The sequence below is a fragment of the Acromyrmex echinatior genome, chromosome 12 (assembly GCF_024713525.1).
Source record: "Acromyrmex echinatior isolate Ae372 chromosome 12, ASM2471352v2, whole genome shotgun sequence".
Taxonomy (NCBI): Eukaryota; Metazoa; Arthropoda; class Insecta; order Hymenoptera; family Formicidae; genus Acromyrmex; species Acromyrmex echinatior.
The window spans coordinates 13,313,071-13,336,997 of NC_141863.1; the positions used below are offsets into that span (position 1 = coordinate 13,313,071).

General features: G+C 34.8%; 2 protein-coding genes and 2 pseudogenes across 3 annotated transcripts; 2 read left to right on the forward strand and 2 right to left on the reverse strand.

Annotated features, from left to right (window-relative positions):
* Positions 1-130: 130 nt before the first annotated feature.
* Positions 131-3,397, reverse strand: SmD1 (small ribonucleoprotein particle protein SmD1). The gene is made up of 4 exons (XM_011051266.2): positions 3,244-3,397; positions 2,978-3,054; positions 1,163-1,360; positions 131-878 (listed from the first exon to the last, which is right to left on the reverse strand). The coding sequence occupies exons 1-4, from the start codon at positions 3,255-3,257 to the stop codon at positions 796-798; spliced, it is 372 nt and encodes a 123-aa protein (XP_011049568.1). The 5' UTR covers positions 3,258-3,397; the 3' UTR covers positions 131-795.
* Positions 3,398-5,089: 1,692 nt separating this feature from the next.
* Positions 5,090-8,353, forward strand: LOC147907952 (uncharacterized; annotated as a pseudogene).
* A 4,060-nt stretch (positions 8,354-12,413) lies between these two features.
* LOC147907953 (uncharacterized) lies at positions 12,414-12,819 on the forward strand. Its single transcript, XM_087411818.1, is given in 2 exon segments — positions 12,414-12,584; positions 12,676-12,819. Coding segments are annotated over 2 exon segments (315 nt in total).
* A 4,930-nt stretch (positions 12,820-17,749) lies between these two features.
* LOC105153419 (uncharacterized) lies at positions 17,750-23,229 on the reverse strand (annotated as a pseudogene). Its single transcript, XR_015546895.1, has 2 exons — positions 18,662-23,229; positions 17,750-18,593 (listed from the first exon to the last, which is right to left on the reverse strand). The product of XR_015546895.1 is annotated as an uncharacterized LOC105153419 (transcript).
* Between the last annotated feature and the right edge of the window lie 698 nt (positions 23,230-23,927).

A 23,927-nucleotide genomic window follows, 5' to 3' on the forward strand; every position in this document is an offset into this window, starting at 1 on the left:
AACGTAAATATTGACAGAAGTGGTTAGACAAATATACGAGTGTACGTTGAAGTTCGTTAACGCGGACATAACAAAAGCGAACTTGGTTTGATACGCAAAATGACATTTAAATCTAAAAACTGATGAAAACTGCTTTTAACCATACTGTTTTATTCAGAAAATCCTCAATATATTTAAATTACAGAGAAATCTTATATCATTCTAGTTATATCGAATAGTAATTTTATCGTAGATATATTGATTTAAATCTATTGTCTTTGAGTTTTACAATGGTATCGCACGGGTGGTGTACATACGCTCTGGCGCAAATGAAATAAATGTAATTTGTACTAGCATGATATCTTTGTAATTATAAATTGTAACTCCTTTTAGAAAAATTTGTAATGAAATTTAAATTAATATTAGATTATTCAAATTAATAGAATTAACAAATAAGGAGTTTACATTACGTAAAATGAATTATATTACAATGAAAATTATGGCTAATTATATAGCACGCATAAATGTAATGGTCAAAAATCAATTTTACAAATTTTCTATATTTTTTTACAAGCATATCAAGATAATAAAATTGAATACAAGATTAAAATATCGGAATGCTTGTATGTTCTACATTTAAATCTGTTAAAAATGGATGTCCACGTTATCTTGAAATTTATTATAGAGCTATATCAAGAAAACTATCTATGCTTCGCATAGATTCGTTTTTATAAAAATTAGCAGAATAATGATTCTTTTCACAAAGATAGAAAATGTGTATGTTGAAAATACATGTGAAGAATATGTTGAATGTTATTATCGCCTGCCTCTCCCTCTACCTCGTCCACCCCTGCCACCTCTACCGCCCCTGGCGCCGCGTCCTCTACCACGGGCAGCACCTACAAATAAATAGTATAATTAATATAACTAAAGAAAACTTTATTATATAACTGTAATGATTGCAAAAAAGTATAAAAAAGAAAATATCTCTTATCAGTTAAAGTTAAAAGTATAAATATAGGATTAATACTTGTTGGATTATCCCTTTCAGCACTGAATTACAAGTACTTTTAACAAATGGATTGTGGAATATTTTACTATTTGTAACTTCCTTTAACATTGGATATTTCTGTTTATTATTAAAACTAGACACACAAATATATGCCTAGACACATAAACATACCTCTTGCAGCTTCTTTCTTCTTAGCTTTAGCCTTTGGTGTATCATCAATTAGTAATGTTTCTAATGGTAATGAATCAGGCAAAATATAATATCTTATATTATTTCCCCGTAAACTAAGGGTTTCCAGTTGTATTGGTTCACGATTTTTTATTGTCATTTTTACTGTTTTTAAATGTGTGTTCATGGCAACATCAACACCTGCAGCAAAATAATTTATCAATAATAAATGACATTAGATCACATATGAATATATAGTGTTGAAATTTAGTTGCACATTTCAGCCGATTTTCAATTTGATTCTTGTCCCTTATGCAACCCGCGCGCAGCTTAAATGGCAATGGGCAAGAACTAAACTAAAAATCAGCAGAAATATGTAACTAAATCCCAGTTCTGAAATATATATTAGGTGTTGGAATTAATTCGTAGCGTTTTACAAGTGATGGGAAGTACTTTCATTAATGTATTTTTTAATGCTCATGTGAAATAAATAACATTCTTTCATTTAAAAACGCTACGAATTAATTCCAACACCTAATAATTAATAAAAATTTCAATTGGATGCACTGACACATATTAAAGCTGTAATATATTGATTTAATTTGAATGTAAAAGTGAAATGCAATTATTTTAAATTAGAAAATATATACTTTATCTAAAAGCACAATAAAATGTATTGATAATTTCATGGTTTAACTGGTTTTTGTATTCATATTAAATGCACATCTTTACATTTAATTTATATACAATGACATTAGTACACCAATACATCTATTCACTGTAAGAAATGAAAAGGTTTAAAATAATTTATAATTAATAATAATACACATGGAATGGAAATAATTAGTTACTTGTCACATCGTTACTTTCCTTATCCTTACTCCGTTATAATAATAATGACAGTAACAATTTTTTTTTATTATCCTTTTTTTTATTATCCTTTTTTATTATCCTACTGAAAAGAATCATGTCACAAAATTACATAACAAAATCATATAATTAAGATAAGTAAATCACATAATGGATTATTCCAAATCAATACGTGACTTTTTAAAATTACAATTTAAAAAATCACATATTAGAAATAATTTCGTCCATCATGTGATTTTGTAGTTATTGAATTTTAAAGAATTAAATGATAGAAATAGAAAAAAAAGAACATATGATTTTTTAAATTACTATTTATTTTAGAAAATCACGTACTAATTTAGAATTATCCATTACATGATTTACTTGTCTTAATTACATGATTTCATAATGTAATTGTGTGACATGATTTTTTTTTTCACTAGAACTACAATAGTAACATAGGGCTTGGAAGATCATTCAGTCATTCAGTATTTGAAACGAGTTGAAAAAGTCATTCATTATTGAAAAAGTTAACCTAGCATTTGTAAATCATTACTTTTTGTAAGTTGTAATTGGTAACGAAGTAACATTACCCATTACTTATTACAAATTATTTTTTCAGTAAATAAACGCATAATGGTGCAAGTGACTTATATACATAAAGTGACTTTCTCAAGACTTTAGCACATTCTCAGTGTTTAACTGCTTATCGTTACAGTCATAAAGAATGCAACATCATTATCAAATTGTTGTTATAATAAGTAATGGAATAGTAGTGATAACATTTCTATTCTCTGACATTTTCACAAAAATATATTCTTATATATTTATACCCAAAAAAAACTTAAAATTTTTAATTACAAATAGATCTGCCATATTGGTATAATTAATTTTATACATCAACACATTTGTTTCTAACCCAACGCTACTTGACGCCAAGTCACACAATAAAACGTCATTATGACATACCTGTAATTGTGCCGGTGACTTGAGTGCCATTTTTTAATTCTATCGTTACAGTCTCATGACTGAGTTTCATCAAAAATCTGCAAAAACAACATTAATCTTTGAAGAAATATCAGTGTTTTCGCGCAAAAACGTTTAAAGTATAGGTTAGGGTGCACGCATGGAATCATTTGCAGTTCTCACGGAAATCATATACGTACATAATTCATTACATGCATAGAAAATTCCTTTTGTTATGTTTTTTTTTATTAATATAATTTCTCACGTACCTTACTAGCTTCATAATATGGCTAGATTATCTACTTCACAAGCGAAACGGTTTATCGATACCACCGGCGAATTGTTGCATCATAATGTAAGAGTATTAAGAAGGTGTATGGTGGAAGCAGAGAGAAATCTAAGAGAGGACATGACGGCCCAAAACCTGTAACCGCAAAATGTTGCCGCGCACTACTGACCCCTGACAAAGTGGATATAAACTACATAACTCTGAGGGTAATACGTTCACTTTTCAACTTCAGATGATAAATCGACTTGGTTCATATAATCGTGCTACATTAACAAAGTGTATATCAGAAATATTCATCTCTGCAATCTTACATGCGCGTGATGTTTATTTCGCTTAAAAGTATTAACATTAAGGTTATATTATATTTTTACAAATATATTTATATTTTAAATAAGCTGTATACATATGAAGTAAAGGGATGCTGGAGTGTCCTGTTTTACCATTAATTATTGAAGACTCTTTTCTCTTAATTATGTTTATAGATTAAAAAATCCTTCTCCACAATTAAAGTATCGACAACAACACAATTCGCCAGCTACAATTGAATACGAAGGATAATTGAAGACTTACAGTTTTGTTATCGGTTTCTGTAATCAATACGTCACAATATGTGCTGCATATAAGGTTTCAGATCTTGCATGTTCATAAAAGTAGCTGGCGAATTGCAAAAAACCTGAAAGAACAATCCCATGCTTTTAGAAACGAAGTAAGGACTTTAATATAAAAGAAAAGAGTCGTCGAAAATTTCGTTTGTACATTATGAGTGAAATTGACGTGAAGCCATTAAACCGAGTAGTTTCTAACTATTTTAGTTCCGATATTCCGATAGTGGCGCTGTCATGGAAAATGCGTCACTGAATCATAGAAATGATTTGAATTACCTACTACAGGCTCAAAAAAATGTTCTTACGTGCCCTAGTCAAAGTTTTTTCTTTTGAGAGGAAAGATAATAATAAAATAAATATAATGTTAGTTATTTCAATTTTAAATTTGAAATAATTTCTTCATAAATAAGAAATGTACCATATTATTTACATATGAATACCAATGAAGATAATTATTTTAATTGCACTATTCTGTCTTTTACATATATTTTATTTAGTAAATTATTGTTGCATATATATAAAATATATATATGTATGTGTATATATGTGTATATATGTATATGTATGTGTATATATAAAATAATCATACATACACACACGCGTTTTATGGATGTTTCGATTGAGCTTCGATTCTGCTCGGATGTCGGAACGACAAGCTGCAATCTCGTAACAGATGTAGCGTATAAATGAAATTTTCGAATACTCATTGCTCTTATACTAAAGCTCATAATTCGTTTTTGCAAGCATAGTATTGTTCTTTGAGATTTTCTGTAAATCGCCAGCTACTTATTTTAAACGTATAAAGTCTGAAATAATTGTACACAGCACATTTTTGACTCGACTCGGATATCGAAGTGTCGACTTAGTAAGAAGGGCCATTCTTCTTATCGGTCGCACGCAAACAAAGTACCGCTTATAATAGATTGAATCATTGTATAAACCAGTAATATATTATCAGCTGGAAACGCCATAATAATGATATATATTTATAAGCCATAATAATAATATATATAATAATTATTATATATAGAAATATATAAATCAAGATCGTTGTTTAGAAAAGGAATCGTGCATCCTTGTCGCATCGGAGATAATGCTAAACCAGAATCAATAAAAATCACATTCTTGAATTGCAGAACGAATTATCGAAACAGAAGTATAACAGAGTGAGACAGAGAAAAAACAAAAAAGGATAGAAGCTTCGATAGTAATCGATGAGGTTTCGTACGCCGATTATATAAATATCTGAAAGAAAAGAGAACGAAAGCTTATATGGCGTTACAAGAGTCTTTCTCTTATTCCAAATGGCTCTCTTTAGCAGAAATTACGTTGACATCAATTCATGTATTTAACAGGCGGCGGGCAGGAGAAATAGAAAGAACACTTATTGAAGACTTTGAAACTTACGAAAAAATAAGTAAAGATATGAATAGCGATATTTATAACGCATTATCAAAAGGAGATAAGGAAATTGCAGAAAAATATGTAAGATTTCTAATACGCGGAAAATTGGGACGTACTGTGCCAGTTTTATAATATTATCAAACGAGTTATTCCAATATGTAATTTTAACTTTAAAGTTGCGAAAAGAAGCGAACGTACTAAGCCAAAATCTATACATCTTTGCTCTGGTTTTAATAAAGATATAAATATCTTAAAGTTTACGTTGTAATGCGCAAATTTTCAAAAAAATGCAACGCAAGTTATCCTGCAACTTTGCGTGGTACAACATTGAAGAAACATATAGCGACGTATTGTATTCAACTCAATCTAAATGATGTTGAAATTTCGGATCTGGCTGAATTTATGGATCATAAAGGTAAAATACATAAGAAAAATTATCGTCAACCACAAGCAAGCAGAGATTTTCAAAATTTCAATATTTAGAAGAAGTTCAAGGAGCTACACAAGATTCTAATACCGAGTCTTCAAAAGAAGAAGTCGAAACAAGTATTAACAATTCTCGTAACATGAGTTAATGATACCAGTAATGATACTATGAAACGTAAGAGGAATTGATGTTTTTATTAATATATACATTAATATTTTAACCTTTCGTCGGGCGCGGTGTATCAAATTGATCATATTAACTATTTTGTTAAATACTATACTATAATTTTATCAAAATATTAAATTTTAAGTAAAAAATATTAAATTTTAAGTAAATTTTATTTGCAAAAAGAAGGAAAAAGGTAATATAAGGCCATAATAATAATACAAATGTAATGTGTAAACAAAACATGTGCATCACTCATTGTCAGTCGCCCGACGGAAGTTAATTAAAAATTAGAGTAAAAATGCTTGTATATTTTTAAAAAATTAAACAAAATCGAGGCTTATTTTGAGCTTATAAATAGAATAAAACTTATATGTAGTACTTATACAAATGTGTAGTATAATATATTATATTAGTATTTATATTCTTATGCTAATTGTATTTATTTAAGTATTCTATTTACAATATAAACTCGAAATAAGCCACGATTTTGTTTAATTAATTATTATAGATAAAAGTAGTATAAAAACAATTTTATTTTATACAGTATATTTTTTGTTGTGTACAATTTTTGTATTCTCAGATATTTTTTAAAATAGTAATATAAATTTAAAATAGTAATATAAATTATTTATTTCAGATATATCCTCGTCACAGAATTTTTTACATCAAATCAAGACAATAAAAAAATCAACACAATAAACGCAAAAGATCTAGTGAGTTTTATGCTATTTTTATATACGGTTTGCGCTATCACATAAAATACATATTATTATTCTACAATAAAAACAGCCTATTCCCAGATAACATACATGTTGCATAAGATATCTAAAAGATATCTTTTAGATATCTTTTAGACATAAGATATCGAAAAGATATCTTATGATTCGGCTGAGTCCTCCGATTCGAAAGTTGGCAGAACACAGTCCCCAAGGGACAAACCACTGCTTACTCACTAAAAACCTACGGTTCTTAGCTCCGGACATATGATACGGCACCGCGAACGTGTGGAGCAAACTTCCGCGCCTGCCACGAAACGAACCTCGAACACACACATCTCGCATATATGGAAACGAAGTCCCTTGCTCAACACACGCACACACAGAGACACAGCACACACAATCTCATTCACAAATCACTATAGGCCTTTAGTCAAGGCCTTCTTGTATAGGCCTTCTTGTTTAGGGTAGGGACAAGCATGTTAAATTTTCATTAAAATAAAGGATAAAATGATTTGCATGCTTACAACACAGAATTTGTTAATATTAATCTTTTCAATTTTAATATTAGGTATTCTGGTCAGTTAAAACTAACTGAAACACTTAATATCTTCTCAATATTAGGAAAAAGTCATCGATACCGACATAGGTCTTCTAAAGTGACACCTTCTTATTTCTCAGAAATTAACTTTTGCACCTTATTATTACTAATAAAAACGTGACTAATATAAACGTCTGTTTAGCTAATTAAAGAAGTACAAACTCATAATTCATATATTTGTGGCTTATTTCTATACCAAATCAGCTAAAAACAAATACTGCGAATCCGAGAAGAAAATTTTTACAATCTTTTTATGCAAATTGCATAGTTTAAATAATAGTGACTGTATTATTGATAATATTGTCATTTTAAATGTTTATAGTTTCATAAATTAGTTTTCTTTATAGAATAGGATATATCTTTATCCTATAGAATAGAAATATAGGCATTACTGCCTATTTTTGGAGCCCACTTTGTCAGACCTTCATTTTTATTTATTTTATGAAAAACTTAATTATTACAAAATTGCAAACACTATTACAAAAACTGCTTATACTATCTAATAGAAGACACTTTTTAGTTTGTACTTATGTTTTTGAAGTTATATTTTTACCTTTTGTTTAAGAAATATTGTCTAAAAATAAAGTGGTATCGGTGACCTTCCCTTACTATCTGATATGAATATCTGTGAAAATAAATAAAAGAAGAAAATATCTTAAATTTTAAACGTATTTTTTATTGATTTAATCTATTTTACATTAAAGAAATTAAAATCAAAGAGCAACCATTATATACTAGATGAATTATTTTCTAATATTGTTTCTCTTTAGCGTCTCCCTATGGAAAAACTAAAAGACTACGCTGGACTGAAAAAGAAAAAAAAGCGGTGCTCGAAGCGTTTGCTAAATATATGGAAAATCTTAATCTTCCGTCATTAAAAGAAATTCAAGAAATAAAAAGACTTTATACTGTATTGGCTAATCGGACGTTACCCCAAATCAAAACATGGTTCCATAACAAACAGAAAACTTTGAAACATATGTGAGCATATTATTTCAATAAATTTTATCTTACAAATGTTTTAACTTATTTGTTTATACAATTGAATATTTCAGAATAAAATTACGTTTTATAGTATATCTATTTTTTAATAAGTTGGACTCAAGATCTGTATGAAATGATTTTAATAATCAGGAACTACTCTAACGATCTGAGTCACAGAACTTGTCAACTTTCCATATTATTTTTATATTTACATTGTTCTACAAGGTATTTGATTTTTGTTTGAGTCTAAACTCTTTCATTTAGATGGCGTAAGGTAAAAAAGTTGACTCTTGTATTAATTTTATGCAAATTATACTTTATGTTTATAAATATATGCCTTTAATATTTATATATATCATATAATGCAATAACTTAATATTTAATGTGATAACAGTATGATATATTAGGTTATATAGGTGATAAATTATTATTTTTAAAACTACTACTTTCAATGTAAGTTTTAAAAATACTACTTTTATCAATAATTTCGATATAAATCATTTCAACTGTCTGATCGATCATATGCTATGCATAAAAATGTGTAGAAAAAATGGAATAATTGCTAGATGTATAAGAATAAAAGATGATATAATCATAATATGGTCTAATATTTTATTATTTCCGAAAAGAAAAATTTTTTACAACTCGTTCGCATCTATATCTTTTTTTTAATTTTTAGTTTATACAGTTGTATATATATTGTAATTTATTTTCTCGCAATAATGTTTAGATTTTAAAACAGTTTATATTTAGCATTTCAAGGTCATGCTTGTGATCTCAAGAAGCAATCATGATTGTATGATAATTAAGCATGTCACTGTTAAGAGATTGTTTGCTGTTATAAATTTTATATTACTTTAAGGTTGAAACCGATGAAATTGTTTAACTTAGCGTTTGAGTTAATTCCTATAAGAAAAATATAAAGATTTCTAACTAAAATGCATGATATAAATTTAGATAAGAAATATATAAAGGGAATATATATTATATATTAAAATACAATAAATATAAATGTATTATGACATAATATAAATGCGTATATAAATGCATTGTAATATATATTATAAAGTACGTATATTTGAAAAAAGTATACATGCAATATACTTATTTTATACATATATATACATATAGAAATATATATTTATATATTACAAAAGAAATATATATGCTAGAAAACACGAAGAGAAATTTTACATTAAAAAAAAATAAATTAAGTTTTAAACTTTATTATTATTATTGTCATTATTGTTATCATTTTTGCATACTTCTTATTACTTTTAAATGTATAAGTCAGCAAATTATGAACATTTGAGAAACAGAGTATAAAGCCAGAGAACATTGAAATGTCTTATAAGACATCATAAAGATCCTAAATTCATGAGACTTTTTTGGAATATCAGAATGACGTCTTAAAGATATCTTATGCGTCGGTTTATGATGTCCTTAAGACGTTTTAAGGACATGTTTTTCTGATTATCTGCAAAAGATTTTATTTTGGATAAAGTCTAAAAGATGTCTTTTGAAAAAGTCCTTAAAACAAAGATGATGTCTTTCAGAAATATATGTTCTCTGGGAATTTAATTCCTTATTTTGTGTGGGTAGGTCAGTGAGACAGTCTATTATTTGCTCACTAGCTGGGATGCTATCAATGTTTTAAGCCGAAATCAGACTACGTATTGAAGATTAGGAGTTAAAATTCTTGTGTCTTCTAATTGCAATCTTCAATTTCAATCTTTAATGCATAGTCTGATTCCGGCCTTACAACTCAGTACACGAGAATAGATTTAATTGAAATAAGAAATTGAATAATCATAATTGATTATTCTTCACACATTCAACTATAATTGATCAATTTCTTACAGCTTAAAGGGATAGTGGAGCTGTATTACCGATAAAATTAGCGTTTTTGACGTTACAGTTATATAAAAATTTCCGAATTGACTGAACGGAATAAAAAATTCTTTTATAGGATTAAAGTAGACACAAAAAATTAGGAGGTGCTGTAATGGATTTTATACTAAAATTGAAAAAAAGTTAGAAATTTATTTAACTTTTTTTTCGATTTTAGGATAAAGTCGCATAACGCATAGTGTATAAAAGAATCAACCAATCAAAATTCTTTTTTTTCCGTGTTTTTTTGAAGTGGAAAGAAAGGAGGGATTCAGATTGGTTGATTCTCTTGTGCACTATGTGTTATGCAAAAGTTTGTGTCGAAACTCATAAGTAGACATAAATAACGCACGAGCTGTGGCATATGACGTGTAATTTATGTATATTACTATATCTTCTGATAGCGTGCTACCAAGTGCTTTACATCATACGTCAAACCTTGTGTATTGCATAAGTTTACAACCTAAGTCTGTCGTGTTACGGCAATTCTTGTGCTCATACGATCTTTGTCGTATTGCAAACATCATTGGACCCCATTATAGATGTAGGGTCATTTACGATCCTATTGTAAAACAGGCTTTAAGCCTATTCTATACAATAATCATAAACGCAGCTGTAAATGATTGTAGTTGCAAGAATTGACTAATCACAGTGAAATATTCTTCTCACATTCGAATTGATTGGTCAATTCTTACAACTATAACTACAACTACTTACAGCTATGCTTACGACTATTGTAGAATAGGCTTAGGTCTGTTACACAGTAGATGCAATTCATAAGTTGTAAGAAATTAATCATAATTAATTATTTTTGTCATATTCAATTGTGATTAGTCAATTCCTTACGACTTACGTAGAGAACCTCTAGTAGAAAGAATCGCCAACTTAATTATGTGACTAGCTACACCGTGATTAACTGGCAAGAATGCGTATAGATTAAAATATTGCGACGCCAATGCATTGGAGTCAGAACGGATGTTCAGCCGATGACGGTAACACATATGAGGTTAGTGATCATTAATTACAATAGTAATTGTGTTTTTTTAAACTGATTTTATATACTTACATTTGTTTTACAAGTATATATATATATATATATATATATATTCGGCAAAATGTTTATTAGGAGAAATTGTAAATAAATAAACCTTATTTATATTTTCTCCTTATATAAGAAATGTACATTTAAATGTTGAAATTATACAGGGTGCGGCGCCAAAATCCGGACAAATTTCAAATTGAAATTCCCTCCGTTCAATACCATTGGTAGATGTCGCGATTGGCATTCAAATAGTTTGACGCATGTACTAAACCATCATAACCTCGAAAGTCGCAATATTGAAACCAAGTGCGGAGTATAACCGAAGAGCCGCGATTATCGAAAGTATTCACGCTGGGCGCTCGGCGACAGAAATCATTCGGTTCTTCGGGTATCCGAGATCGACTGTGTATGATGTCTTCGTAAAGTATCATGAGTCGGAGAAGTCCAACGAAGATTCTGCAACACCGGCGAGGAAATTCCACTCGAAGGAGCGCGTTGTCAGGACGCCCGACATCATTCAACGGGCTCAGGAGTTGATTTTTGAGGATCTAGGGCAGTCGATCCGAAAATTGTCGTCGGTTGTTGATGTGAGCGAGAAAACTATGCGTCGAATAGTCGAGGAGGACTTTCGCTACAAGTCTTACACAATTAAAGTGAGGCAGATGCTTTCCGAAGCCGCTAGGACAAAGCGAGTTGAACGCTGCAACCTGCTTTTGTGTTCCTTAAAACAATGTTGTCGAACGACTCAAGTTTTTTTCTGACGAGAAAATTTTTACTGTGGATGCGAAAATCAATCGAAGGAATGACCGCTGGCTCACTCACAACCCTGAAGATGTCCCCATTGTTGCAAGAACGAAATTTCCGGCGAATGTTCACGTGCTAGGTGTTGTGTCCAGTGAGGGTGATGCCACCGCATTTTTTTAACAAAGGGGAAAATGTCACAAAAGAAGTTTATTTGCGTATTCTGACAAATGTAGTGAAGCCGTGGATGGAAACTGTGTCGTCTGGAAAGCCATATGTTTTCCAGCAGGACGGTGCGCCCGCCCACACAAGTCATTTGGTGCAAAATTGGTTGTCGGACAACGTCGACATGTTTTGGTCGAAAGAATTCTGGCCTCCCAACAGCCCAGATTTGAATCCTTTGGACTTCTACGTATGGGGCGTGGTTGAAAGGGTCATGTTATTGATAGTTTGTAGATGCGATTACTTGGTGACACACAGAATTTTTAATTTCAATTTATTGTACTTATATATATTACAGGCGATATAATATAACAATATAATATAATATAACGTAATATTCACGATTTACCATGCCATCGTATTGCTCTACATACAAGTGTTCCAACAATAGCAATCAAGGCTATGCATTAGTCAGATATCCGTGATAAAACTCTTTAAAAAGAAAATGGATTGCTGCGATAGGAAGAGGCAAAAACTGGTCACCTAACAGTTCTCAAAAACTTTGCGAGATTAGTAGTTATGTGTAGTATTCTCTGATTTTATACTTTAAAAGATAAACATGTAATAATATATTGTTAAAGTCATAGCATATTTGTAATTTTTTCTTTGCAGATACATTTTAAGCCTTCTGAAATTGAATTTGTTGCTGGACGCAAACGAATAAAGTTTGATTCAATTTCATCTCGTTTTTGTATGTGTTCCTCAGAGGATCGAGAGAACTATCATGGAAAGTTGAAAAAAAAAACAGAAAAATAGGAATGATCCTTACCAGCGTCAAACTGTTAGCAAACATAATGAATGTTGCATTGTTATTCAACCTCCTGTAAAGAAAAATGAAATATTGGCTAATAAACAAGAGGAATTAAGAAAGAATTACGCAAAGAAAAAGACGGGATACAATCGGTGGACGAAAATGAGAATTTTCTCAGGAACATTATAGATGAAAATAGGAAAATAGAAAGGAATTGCAAATTAAAATAAAAGAAACTATAAAAGACATAAAGAAAACTGAAAAGATGGATATAAAAGACATGCATAGAAAGATATATGAAGAAAATTGTCAATTAAAACAGTGCTCGGAATTTCAGTTGCCCATTTCGTGCAGATTTCTGAGGCGACCCCCACTACCACTCGAGACTCGGCGGCCAAGCTAATGTGACGCTATGCCCCAGGAGCGTCGCAATACAAAAAGTATGCTGGAAATATATCTTCCAGCAAATATCATTAAAATATTTTCTTTCCTACATGAATTTTATTTTAATATTAAAATTTTTTATTATTAACATATTATGTGTATATTCTACAATATAATATAATATAATAAGCAATGATATAGTAAGCAATTATTATAATACTGTAATTACGATATGGACAATAGCTTTCCACATCACCTCGGAGGTACTATTGTTGATGCGCTTTTTTTTAAGTGGTTTCAGTAGGCTTATTCCACTAATTTTAGAAAAAAAATAATATTGATCAAAAAATTCGCGCGGTAGAAAATTTTCCCAGACCGAACGATTCTAAGGGCATCAAACAGTTTTTAGGCCTGGCGGGATATTATTGCCGTTTCATTCCAGACTCGAAGACGGATCGTCCTTAACCAATCTTCTGAAAAAGGATATAAACTTCGAATGGTCCGACGCGCAGGAACAAGCATTTGTTTCTCTTAAAACCTTGCTATGCACCGAGTCCCTCCTACAGTACCCCGATTTTACTCGTCCATTTATAGTCACCACCGACGCCTCGAAATACGCGATTGGAGGCATACTTAATCAAGGAACAATAGATAAAAATCGACCTATCGCTTACGCTTCACGATTATTAAACACCGTCGAACAAAACTCTAAAATCGAGAAAGAACTTTTAGCTATAATTTACAGTGTAAACTATTTCCGGTCATACTTATACGGGCACAAGTTCGATCTTGTAACGGACCATAAACCTTTAACATAGCTCGACTCCGTCAAGGACCCTACGTTTGCGTTGGAGGCTTAGACTCGCGAAATATGAATATAACATTATTTACAAAGCAGGGAAAACGAACCTGAACGCCGACGCACTCTCTAGAAACCCAACGATCTTCCCAACCGCCAAGGATAACAAAAAATTAAACTGCCATAAAATCCTACTTTCCAAGATAAAAACTCAATCTTAAAAAAAACACACCACTCGCCAGAGACTTAGCACGAGACGACCATAGCGGCCCGACAGCCGTATATTTCCCATGACGAAGTTCTAAATATAAGCGACACCGAGCTAGACGACAGTAGTTGACGCCTCAATTCCCGGCGCACCTAACATCTCTCACCACGTTTCAACCCACAAATACTACCCGATAATTTCGTTACGAGAAAAGATAATTTAGTGATACTCGTCATACAACGAGGAGAACCTTGCGAAAGCGCGCATGCTCGCAAATCAGGAACGACTGCCGTAAATTGAGAACGTCACTCTCGGGCGAGCGAAACTAATCAATGATCAAAATCGATATATAATCGCATTAGTAGTTAAGGAGCGCATATCGGAGATAATAAACAATCAAATAATGGTGGAAATAATCTCATCTTTTTATTGGATGTAGTAAACGAACTTGCTCTGACATCGATTTCTATATGTCAAGGCGATGTCGATAGAATGCCATGGTATAAAATCGAAAATATTTTAAACGACACATTCCACGATCATAATATCAAGATTTTTATTTGTACTAATCAGGTTTCAGTGCCTCCGATAAGCGATCGCCCGCGAATTTTAAAGGAATATCATGACTCCGCGATGGGAGGATAAAGGCGAAAACATATCTTTATATTAAAGAATGATACCAATGGCCGAACATGAAAGCTGACATTCAATGTTACATACAAAACTGTAGAAAACTGTCAGTTAAAAAAACTTGTACGCGTGAAACTCGCCAACCTATGGTCCTAACGGATATTCCGGACACAGCGTTCGAAAAAATCTCAATGGACATTATGGGTCCACTACCTGAGACTCGAGCGGGTAACTCGTATATATTAACTGCACAGGTTCTCCTAACTAAATATTCCCTTGCGATACCATTAAAGCAAATGACAGCGATCGACGTAGCTAGCGCATTTGTGAGCAATTTTATCTGTATTTACGGTACTCCCAGAGCGATCCTCACAGACCAAGGCTCGAATTTTTTAAGCGCACTCATGCGCGTAACACAAATTTTACATCACGCAATTTAGAACCACGGCATATCACTCCCAATTGAATGGTTCAAAGAAATCACCACGTACTCTGGGAGTATTTTAAACAAACCGAAATAATGAATGGGATGAACACTTAAAGCTGGCGATCTTTTCATATAATACGAGCGTGCACGAAGGCACGAAGTTCACGCCGCACGAATTGGTATTCGGCAGAACGGCTAGAATCCCCACGAGCGATCCGGTCTTACCGAATGACTTAAACGAGACGTACGTAGACTACCTGATTTCAACCTACTCCGGGACGTGCAAAAATTCGCTCATGAAAATCTTACCCGCGCAAAAAATCGATTAAAACGTTATTATGATAGGAAGATTAATTCACAAACATTCAAACGAGGTTTATTTATTGAAGGAACCGCTAAAAGGAAAGCTTTCCGTACACAGGATCGCATGAGGTCTTAAAAAACTTAGATAATAATAATATTAAGATAGCCGTAAGTAGGAATAGAACACAAATTGTACACGGAAATAAACTCAAGAAATTGCGTTACATCGGAGAACGCGGAGCGCATCTGCCCAACGATGATGACCTCCACCCCGGACCCAGTAGAAGCTGATGCCAATCACTGACGTGCCAGTATAACGACTGGCAGCCGCCTTCTCCCTCGCCACCATTATACCGCTCTTCAGCCTCCCAGCGCTCGACTTGGTGGGCTATGACTGTGGAGGGCGTAGCCTCAACTTCGCTGTCACTCTTAGACGTCGGCAATTGTGACCTAGAAAATGTTGAACTTGATGCATCCAAAGCATACATCCAATTAATCCAAACTTCCGATTATGACAAACTAAGCGTCTTTCAATGCCGAATGGAGATAGACCGCACAATCTATTATTGCGGCATGCACTCACATATTTTAGCAATGCATAGCGGTCATAAGGAATAGATACATGAATTCGAAGCAGATGGATATAGGAAGGCACAGGAAACCGGATCGGTGATGTTGCCCACCGGAACCTTAGCAAACTCAACACCAATGCCATCAACTTGCGAAGCGTAACATTGGCAGGCCGCATCGGAGTGGACGATCGCTGTCATGGGACACAGTACAACGACGGTTTCGGCACATGGGACGATGTGATAGTTCAAGCATCAAGGTAGTGCTACGATCACTAGAAGTGACAATAAGGCGATCAACAAATGAAATCATCTTACCATCGGGAGCATGATGCACATCAAGATGTGCTTCGACACTGATGGAGCAGAAACTTACTGGATAGCGTCCCAATCCGATCCATGCAAGTTCAGCCAATACGACGTATTGTACGAGGGAATCACCACTAAATTATCACCAAAGCCGAATCAATCAACGCCCACTGAATATATCGTGACTACACGCGATACAACCTTCGCGTTAATCAAAACTGAAGAATTCAATCTATGAAGTTACCAGCTATTTCGAACAGAACATCCCAAATTATTAATATTGGAAACATAGCTTGGACGAATCTTAGTAGCATATCTATGTATATTCTAAGCCATGGGGCAAGCCACGGGGTGAGAGGCCGGGGAGAAAACTGGGCGAGAGGGGTATTGTGGTGCGGGGGGGCAGCCAATGAGCGAACTGCTATGGCCTCCCATCACCTCTCGCGGTTTTCCTCCCCGGCCACCGTCCCCACGGGCGCATGTGTGTGTGAGCTGGTGACGTCACGGCGTGACGCGACGACGACGATCCGGCGAGCTTGAGAGCGGGCGAGCGACTGGGGATTCACGCGTTTTTTCTTCCCGCGTGCGCGCCATCACTCTCGTTCGCACCAACGGGTTTCTCACTCGCTGTACATATAATATAATAATGTAAGCTTACCTCCTTAAAGATACGGTCCCCCATTTTTGCCGTCGCTCTTGCTCGCACCAAGTCGTCGTTCTCGCTCGCACTAACGTTATGTTTCGTTTGTCGCTCTCGCTCGCACCAACGTTTTCGTTGTGTTCGATCGTTGTTAGTTTAATAAAAGTAATAAAAAAAGGATAGCGAAATCCGTCATGCAGTTTTACATATGTTTCTTCCCCTGTCGCTCTCGCTCGTACCAACGTGTTTCTCACTCGCTGTAAATATAATATAATAATATAATCTTACCTCCTTAAAGATACGGACTGTCGCTCTCGCTCCCACCAAGTCGCTCTCGCTCGCACCAACGTTTAAATTTTTTCATCGCATCCTTAAAGATCGTGTTCGCTAAAATCACTAACGTAACCGGAATCGTTGGAATTTTCATCTACGTTAAAATCAATTTCCTCGAACATTTCGTCTATAATGTTTTCGAATTGTTCCGCGTCCACGTTTCTAATATAATTGACTACGTTGTCAATGTTCGCACAGTCCGCCATACTTTTTTTATCAATTTCGACAAAATAACGAATGAAGAAACATAAGCTCACACGTTTTTTTTCATTACTAACGCTCGTTTAGTGCGAGTAATTATATATATCGTATGATTCCACATCCATTTCCGTCTTCTTTTTTTGCTATTTTTTTTCCTATTAAGTTTGCGTTAGCGCGAGTTTCCTTTTTTTTCTCTTTTTTACGTGAAGATAAAATTGTATATAAAATAGATAGGGATACATAGGGATACATAGATAGATTAGAGAGGAAAAATGAGACAACGCGATTACACAGTGTTTGAAATTAAATATATTAAGTACAGTACAAAATAATTTCACATATTGTAAAAACGTATAGGTTCATCGTTAGCGTTAATTGATATATATATATATACAATGAACGTTCTCCGAAAATCAAAGCGATCAACTCGCAATCGAGTATGTCGTTGCGGTCAAAGGAATCGTTATCGTACATCGTGTTTAGCACATTCGCAGATTTCGTGACAGTGGACGCGATAGCAAGAAGTCGTGAAAATTTTTTATCGACGTTATCGGTCATTGCGGTTAGAGAGGAAATGAGACGATTCACACAGTGTTCGAGATTAAATATATTAAGTACAGTACTTTTCGACATGGATAGACGAGCTGTACTTGTTTCTAGACGCAGGATTGGTAGATTATTAATTCGTCCGAAGCGTAACGTTAGATTTCCAACGTACATTGGTGACGGCGCACGTATTCCTTTATTATTTTCGTCGTACTGCAAAAGGGACAAAATGACGTGTTTTTGTTCGAGAAGCTCTCTCCAGATGTCCGGTGAAAGCGGAATCTCTTTACCGTGACAATCTCCCAAAATGATAGTCACGTAAGAAGGGAGTGTGACATTGATACCAATGTTCAAGTATTTATAGCCAGTTGCAGTTAACGGATATCTTCTCTCGAGAATGCGTATGGTAGGATGATGTGCGATTTGATGTCTGTAATTATGGAAAAAAAAGAAATTGGCAGATGGAAAAGAGAGACGCAAAGGGAAAAGAATATCTACCTATTTGATATATTATCTTTATCTGGATTCACATCAGTTGATTCGTCGACTATTTTTTTCTTCTTCGTGCTTTATTCATCGCGATCGTCCTGTTCCATAAGATAATTTATAATATCCGCGTTGTTGAACATTCTCACGATCGGGAAAAAAAAAGCTTGGAAAGTGCGTACGAACGATGTTGTCGGAATAATCGTTCCTTTCGTACTAATCGTTTAAAATTATTATAGTATATATTATATATGTCCTTTCATCCTTTCCTCTTCCTCCTCCTTCTTCGTCTTATTTCCCGGTGTATGTTTTGTCAATTTGTATTACTCGATTGAAATAATCGATCCAAGATATCCTGCATTTGTTGTAATAACCCGTTTCGCAAACATTCGACGTTGAGTATGTTTATATGAAATTTACCAACCTCTGTTACGGTTTTCGTGAACTCGTTAAATGTGTAAAATTATTATTGTTTGGCAAAGTACAGATTACCATTTATATATCGGAAGGCCAAGGTCGGAGCTAGTGGTATTCCTGGGAATACCGCTTGTAACGGTTGAAACGAACGAACAGTCATACTACATTCGTCTATCTGCGCCACGTCATTACCATTGAAAATCGCGTAGGTTTGTCCTCTGTTAGTATTTACTACGATATCGATGAAAGTGTTCGGGGGAAATCCTAGACTCGAGAGACGTTTTGGCCAACCTTCTTTCAATTTGAAACTGGGGTATTCGATCATGTAGACAATATTATTTATAAACAGTACTAGTTCACCCGAAGGTCTTTGATACGCGGCTGATAAGGAGAAATTCTTCGGAAGGAAATCCATGTAGCTGTTTAGTATGTATGGTCCGTCGTATTTTGTATCATCTATATTTATCGACCATACATAACGTTGGTACGAAACGAATATTCGATGATGCAATACCAATATCGTATCTACATATTGTAAACTACAGAGATCTATGTACTCGGGTTTATCTGTTGTAATTTCGGTACTTGGTGGTGTTGTTGTTGTTGACGTTGGTGGTTGTGTAGTTGCTGGTTTTGAATTTTTATCTCCATAGAGTTGTTGGCTAAAATGTCCTCTATGTTGAGTCTAACGATTTTATCCTTATTCCTAACAGTGACATATGCGAACATTATGGAATCTTTATGCGAACTATGTGTTAATCCTAATGCGTGTCCAATTTCATGCGTTAACGTATTAAACAGATAATCCTTGTTACTAGCGGATTTTTCGGTTAGATATATATGCCATGGTTCTGCAGCATCCACATGTATTTCAGCGGTGTAATTAACAACATTTGAAGGATAGAACGCGTGAGCGAGTACTCCACCAGGTCCATCGAACGAGGCGGAGCAAATTTCCTTGCTACGTTTATGATTAGCGTACGTGTGTGTGCCACTACGATAAGATATTAAGATGTCGGGATTTAACGTTTTGCGTTGGAACGTTAAAGAATTCGCGAATTCGCTGCCCATAGCGAGAACGCGAATGCGGTAGTCAAGATGTGCACATCCGCCAAATGGAAGTTCCACGTGAGATGTGTTTTTGCCCATTTCCTCCTACCTGTATTATGCTCGTGATGCAAAATGTCCGGGAGACCACATCGTGGTTTACGCATTTGATACAACGTATAGTTATTCAATGTACTATCACCCGGTATTTGATAATATTCTTGAAATAATGAAATCGCCTATTTAAGTTCTCCCTCTTCGAATGATAATTGTGTGTTGTTTTCACTCTTACGCAAGTAGCCGTACTTTTGTAGATACAGAATTGTTTCAGTATCTATGCCTTGACGATTCGTCGTTATCGTTGACGCTGTTGTCGTAGTAAGCGTAACGAAGACGACGACGACGATGACGAACGCGGGGGACATCGCGATGTGGCACAAGTATACGACACGCAGCAGGAAAATAAAAAAAAACCGATGTGTACTCGAACACTTTGTCAGAGGTAATGAATCGCGTTCCGTGATTTTTTTATATTAGGTGTTGGAATTAATTCGTAGCGTTTTACAAGTGATGGGAAGTACTTTCATTAATGTATTTTTTAATGCTCATGTGAAATAAATAACATTCTTTCATTAAAAACGCTACGAATTAATTCCAACACCTAATATATACGACACGACGAAATGCTTCGTCAATAGTAATGAATCGCGTCTCGTACTCTTTCATGTGTTTTTTTACATTATAATACGACAGCATGTGACTTTTTGATGAAGAAGGAGAGCGCTTGAAAAAAAATATTATACGATTTTGTGAATAACATTAGTCAATGGATTATACTCTATCACCCTGTGAATAATGAGACAATAAGCTGTGGTGTTCAGTGGAATATTTTCCTTACACTCGAATTCTATACGAATATCCACAGTAGCGCTTTTTATCGATTCGTTTTGACGAGAACAATCGATCACTACAAATGGGCCGTGTAAAAGAAATTCCCCGATAGATAACATGGCATCGCGATTGTCGTTACCGTAGTACGTTTTTTGAAATTTTACATATATATCGTAGAGTACAGCATATTTTTTGCGTTCGAAATCTAAATTCATATCGTCGTAAGGATAAAAATCAGAATTTAAAAAAAGTTTCACATTAGTGAGATTACACACGTCGAATTGCGAAACATTTTGCGACGATTCGTTTTTTTTTCCGGTTTGAAGCGCAAAAATTACGTATCGCCGTAGATGTATTCTAACAATCGTGCGACTCGTTCAGAACGAGCATCTTTTGTTCGTGAGCATATTTTTATCGTTTACGTTGTATATGAAGTCGAATCGATATCGCCTCTCCACGAAGGTATATCAACTGTCCGTTTTGATTCACTATACGTATCGTTATATCGGTAACGTTTCTCGCGACGACTGGGAGATAAATGACGTGTGTAGGTGTATCAGACAATTTATATCCAGGTGGGACGTTCATCGCGAATTCGTGTATCGTATGCGTTGGTTTATCGTTGTTGTACGCACCCGAAGTAATGTTGCATTCTACACGAATTACAGTTACATTCATAATGTTTACAGGTTTGTCAGACGCGTACCACTTGTTCGGTTGTATTACGCGAGAGTTCGAATAACCTAATAGCGAACCAATGTTATTCGGTTTCGTAAAATTTATCCGGTACGCACATTTGATCTCGCTTCTCATAGTATTCTCATTGGCTCGAAGATTCAGTATCTCTTCTGTATGAGTACTATCGTTGCCATCGTTGTCGTCGAATATGTACGCGTAGTCATTATCATTATCTTTGTCGTAGTATGTGACGGATAGCAGCTCTCAGATACTTGTTTATAGCACTCAATTCGTACGATTCTTCGGGAATCGTAATTATTTTGTCGTCGGTATCGAAGTAGAAGTTATTATTCGTGGAAGTGACATTCGGTATCGCGTTGTACGTTTCGAAATTCGTAAGACCCAATTTGTATTCGCCATTACTTAAATCCAACGCAGAAAAGTAACTCGCCGTGAGAATACTGGTTGTTCCAGTTAACGTGAGAGTCCACGACATGACGTAATCGAAGATAAACGCTCAACTGAGGCGACTCACACGACACATTATTAGATATATCTTTTCCTCCAATCTATTTCTCGAAGAAATCGTAGACACAACCGACCACAAATACTCTGATCAAACGTTTGATAAGAGCGACGATTATACATTACGTTGCTTCCGAGATAGTGTTCGAGTTCCCTCGATGGTCTAAGATTGCCAAAACCATCGAAGTAAACTGCATTATTTCCCTTTTTCGCATAAGCAACCCAGTGTGTTCCAGCATTTTCCGAATTATCGAGATTTACGATACCGCTTTCATTACGATGTGGTTTCGTCGGTAACGCGTCACGCATAAACACACCTCTGAAGAATGGTAAACGCAAACGATATGCCGCACGACTCAACTGTTCGTTCGTTGTGATACCGGAGAGCGGTATTTTAAGAGTCCCTAATGTTTCCTTCCACGATGTTTTTTTTTATCTCTTGCCTTTCTTTTTCTCACATTACCACCACCACGTTTGTAGGGCGCTAGATACAGTCCGCGACCTTCCGTCTGACGTCGAGCGGCTTTGTGATCGCTTACAGCTCTCGCTACGCTCGCCGCTCCATCGATCAAAGACCCGAGTGCACCCAACATTGGTAAAATCGGTAGGAAACCTTCGCGTTTCGTTACCGGAAGTAGTCTCTTCCTTTTCGTTTTTTTCCTTCTTTTCATACCCATTCCTAATTTCGTTTTTGCTTTCATGGCTGCCCATACAGCGGTCGCGGCAGCTTTCTCACAAACGTCGAATCACTCGCTGTTATACGTTCGCGTGCTTTTTCGGCGAGAACTCGATCGGCAATGTGACGATCGGCGAGATCGTTGCTTCGCGAATAGGCGATATCGTGTTCGCGACACGCCGCGTCTAATCGATTTATACCTCGATCACCACGCGCTAGTCTTTTCGCGAGATGAGTATCGGGTCCACAAAATTGATAACCAGGTATATGTACTTCAAACGGAAGCGCGTTTATCGCCTTGTCAAATAAACCTGCTCCATACGCAGGAATCATTCCCTCATCCTCCACGCTATCTTATTTCATACGACATATGTCACAATTTTTGATAAGTGGTGGCGGACCATCTATGTGTGTTCGTTGCCACGAACGATTGTAATGCTCTATATACGGACGATAGCGTTGCACTTCAGGATCCGTTTTTAAATGTTCGAGTAATCGATCCCACAGTAGCTCCACGTAATTCTCAAATTCCTGTAGAAGAACAATCTTCGGTATGTATTGCAATTGCTCGGCGGTAAAATCGAGAATCCGACGTTTATCCGTTAGTAAGAAAAACATTTTTTGCGATAACAACAACGACGACGATTGCTCTTTACAGTAAAACTGTGCGGATCGAGTGCCTGCTCGGGGATATAAATAGTGCTGGAAAAAACTCGCTCGCGTTACATCGCGCACGCGCGTTACACAAGTAAATGCGATTTGTACGGCAATCACGGTCGATAGGAGTGTCGAATCTCGACCGCAAGACGCGACTCACGTCCGATGAAACGGTTGGAGAAATTCGTAGACACGGCCCTTTACTACCGAATACAATTCGTTGCATCATTTGCGGACCATCTAATTGTGGTAAAACAAACGCTTTGATAAGTTTAATAGAAAGTCCACATGGTGTACGTTTCGAAAACGTATACGTGTATTCGAAATCTCTCTTTCAACCGAAATATCGATATTTGGAAGAATTACTCGAATCGATAAATGGTATCG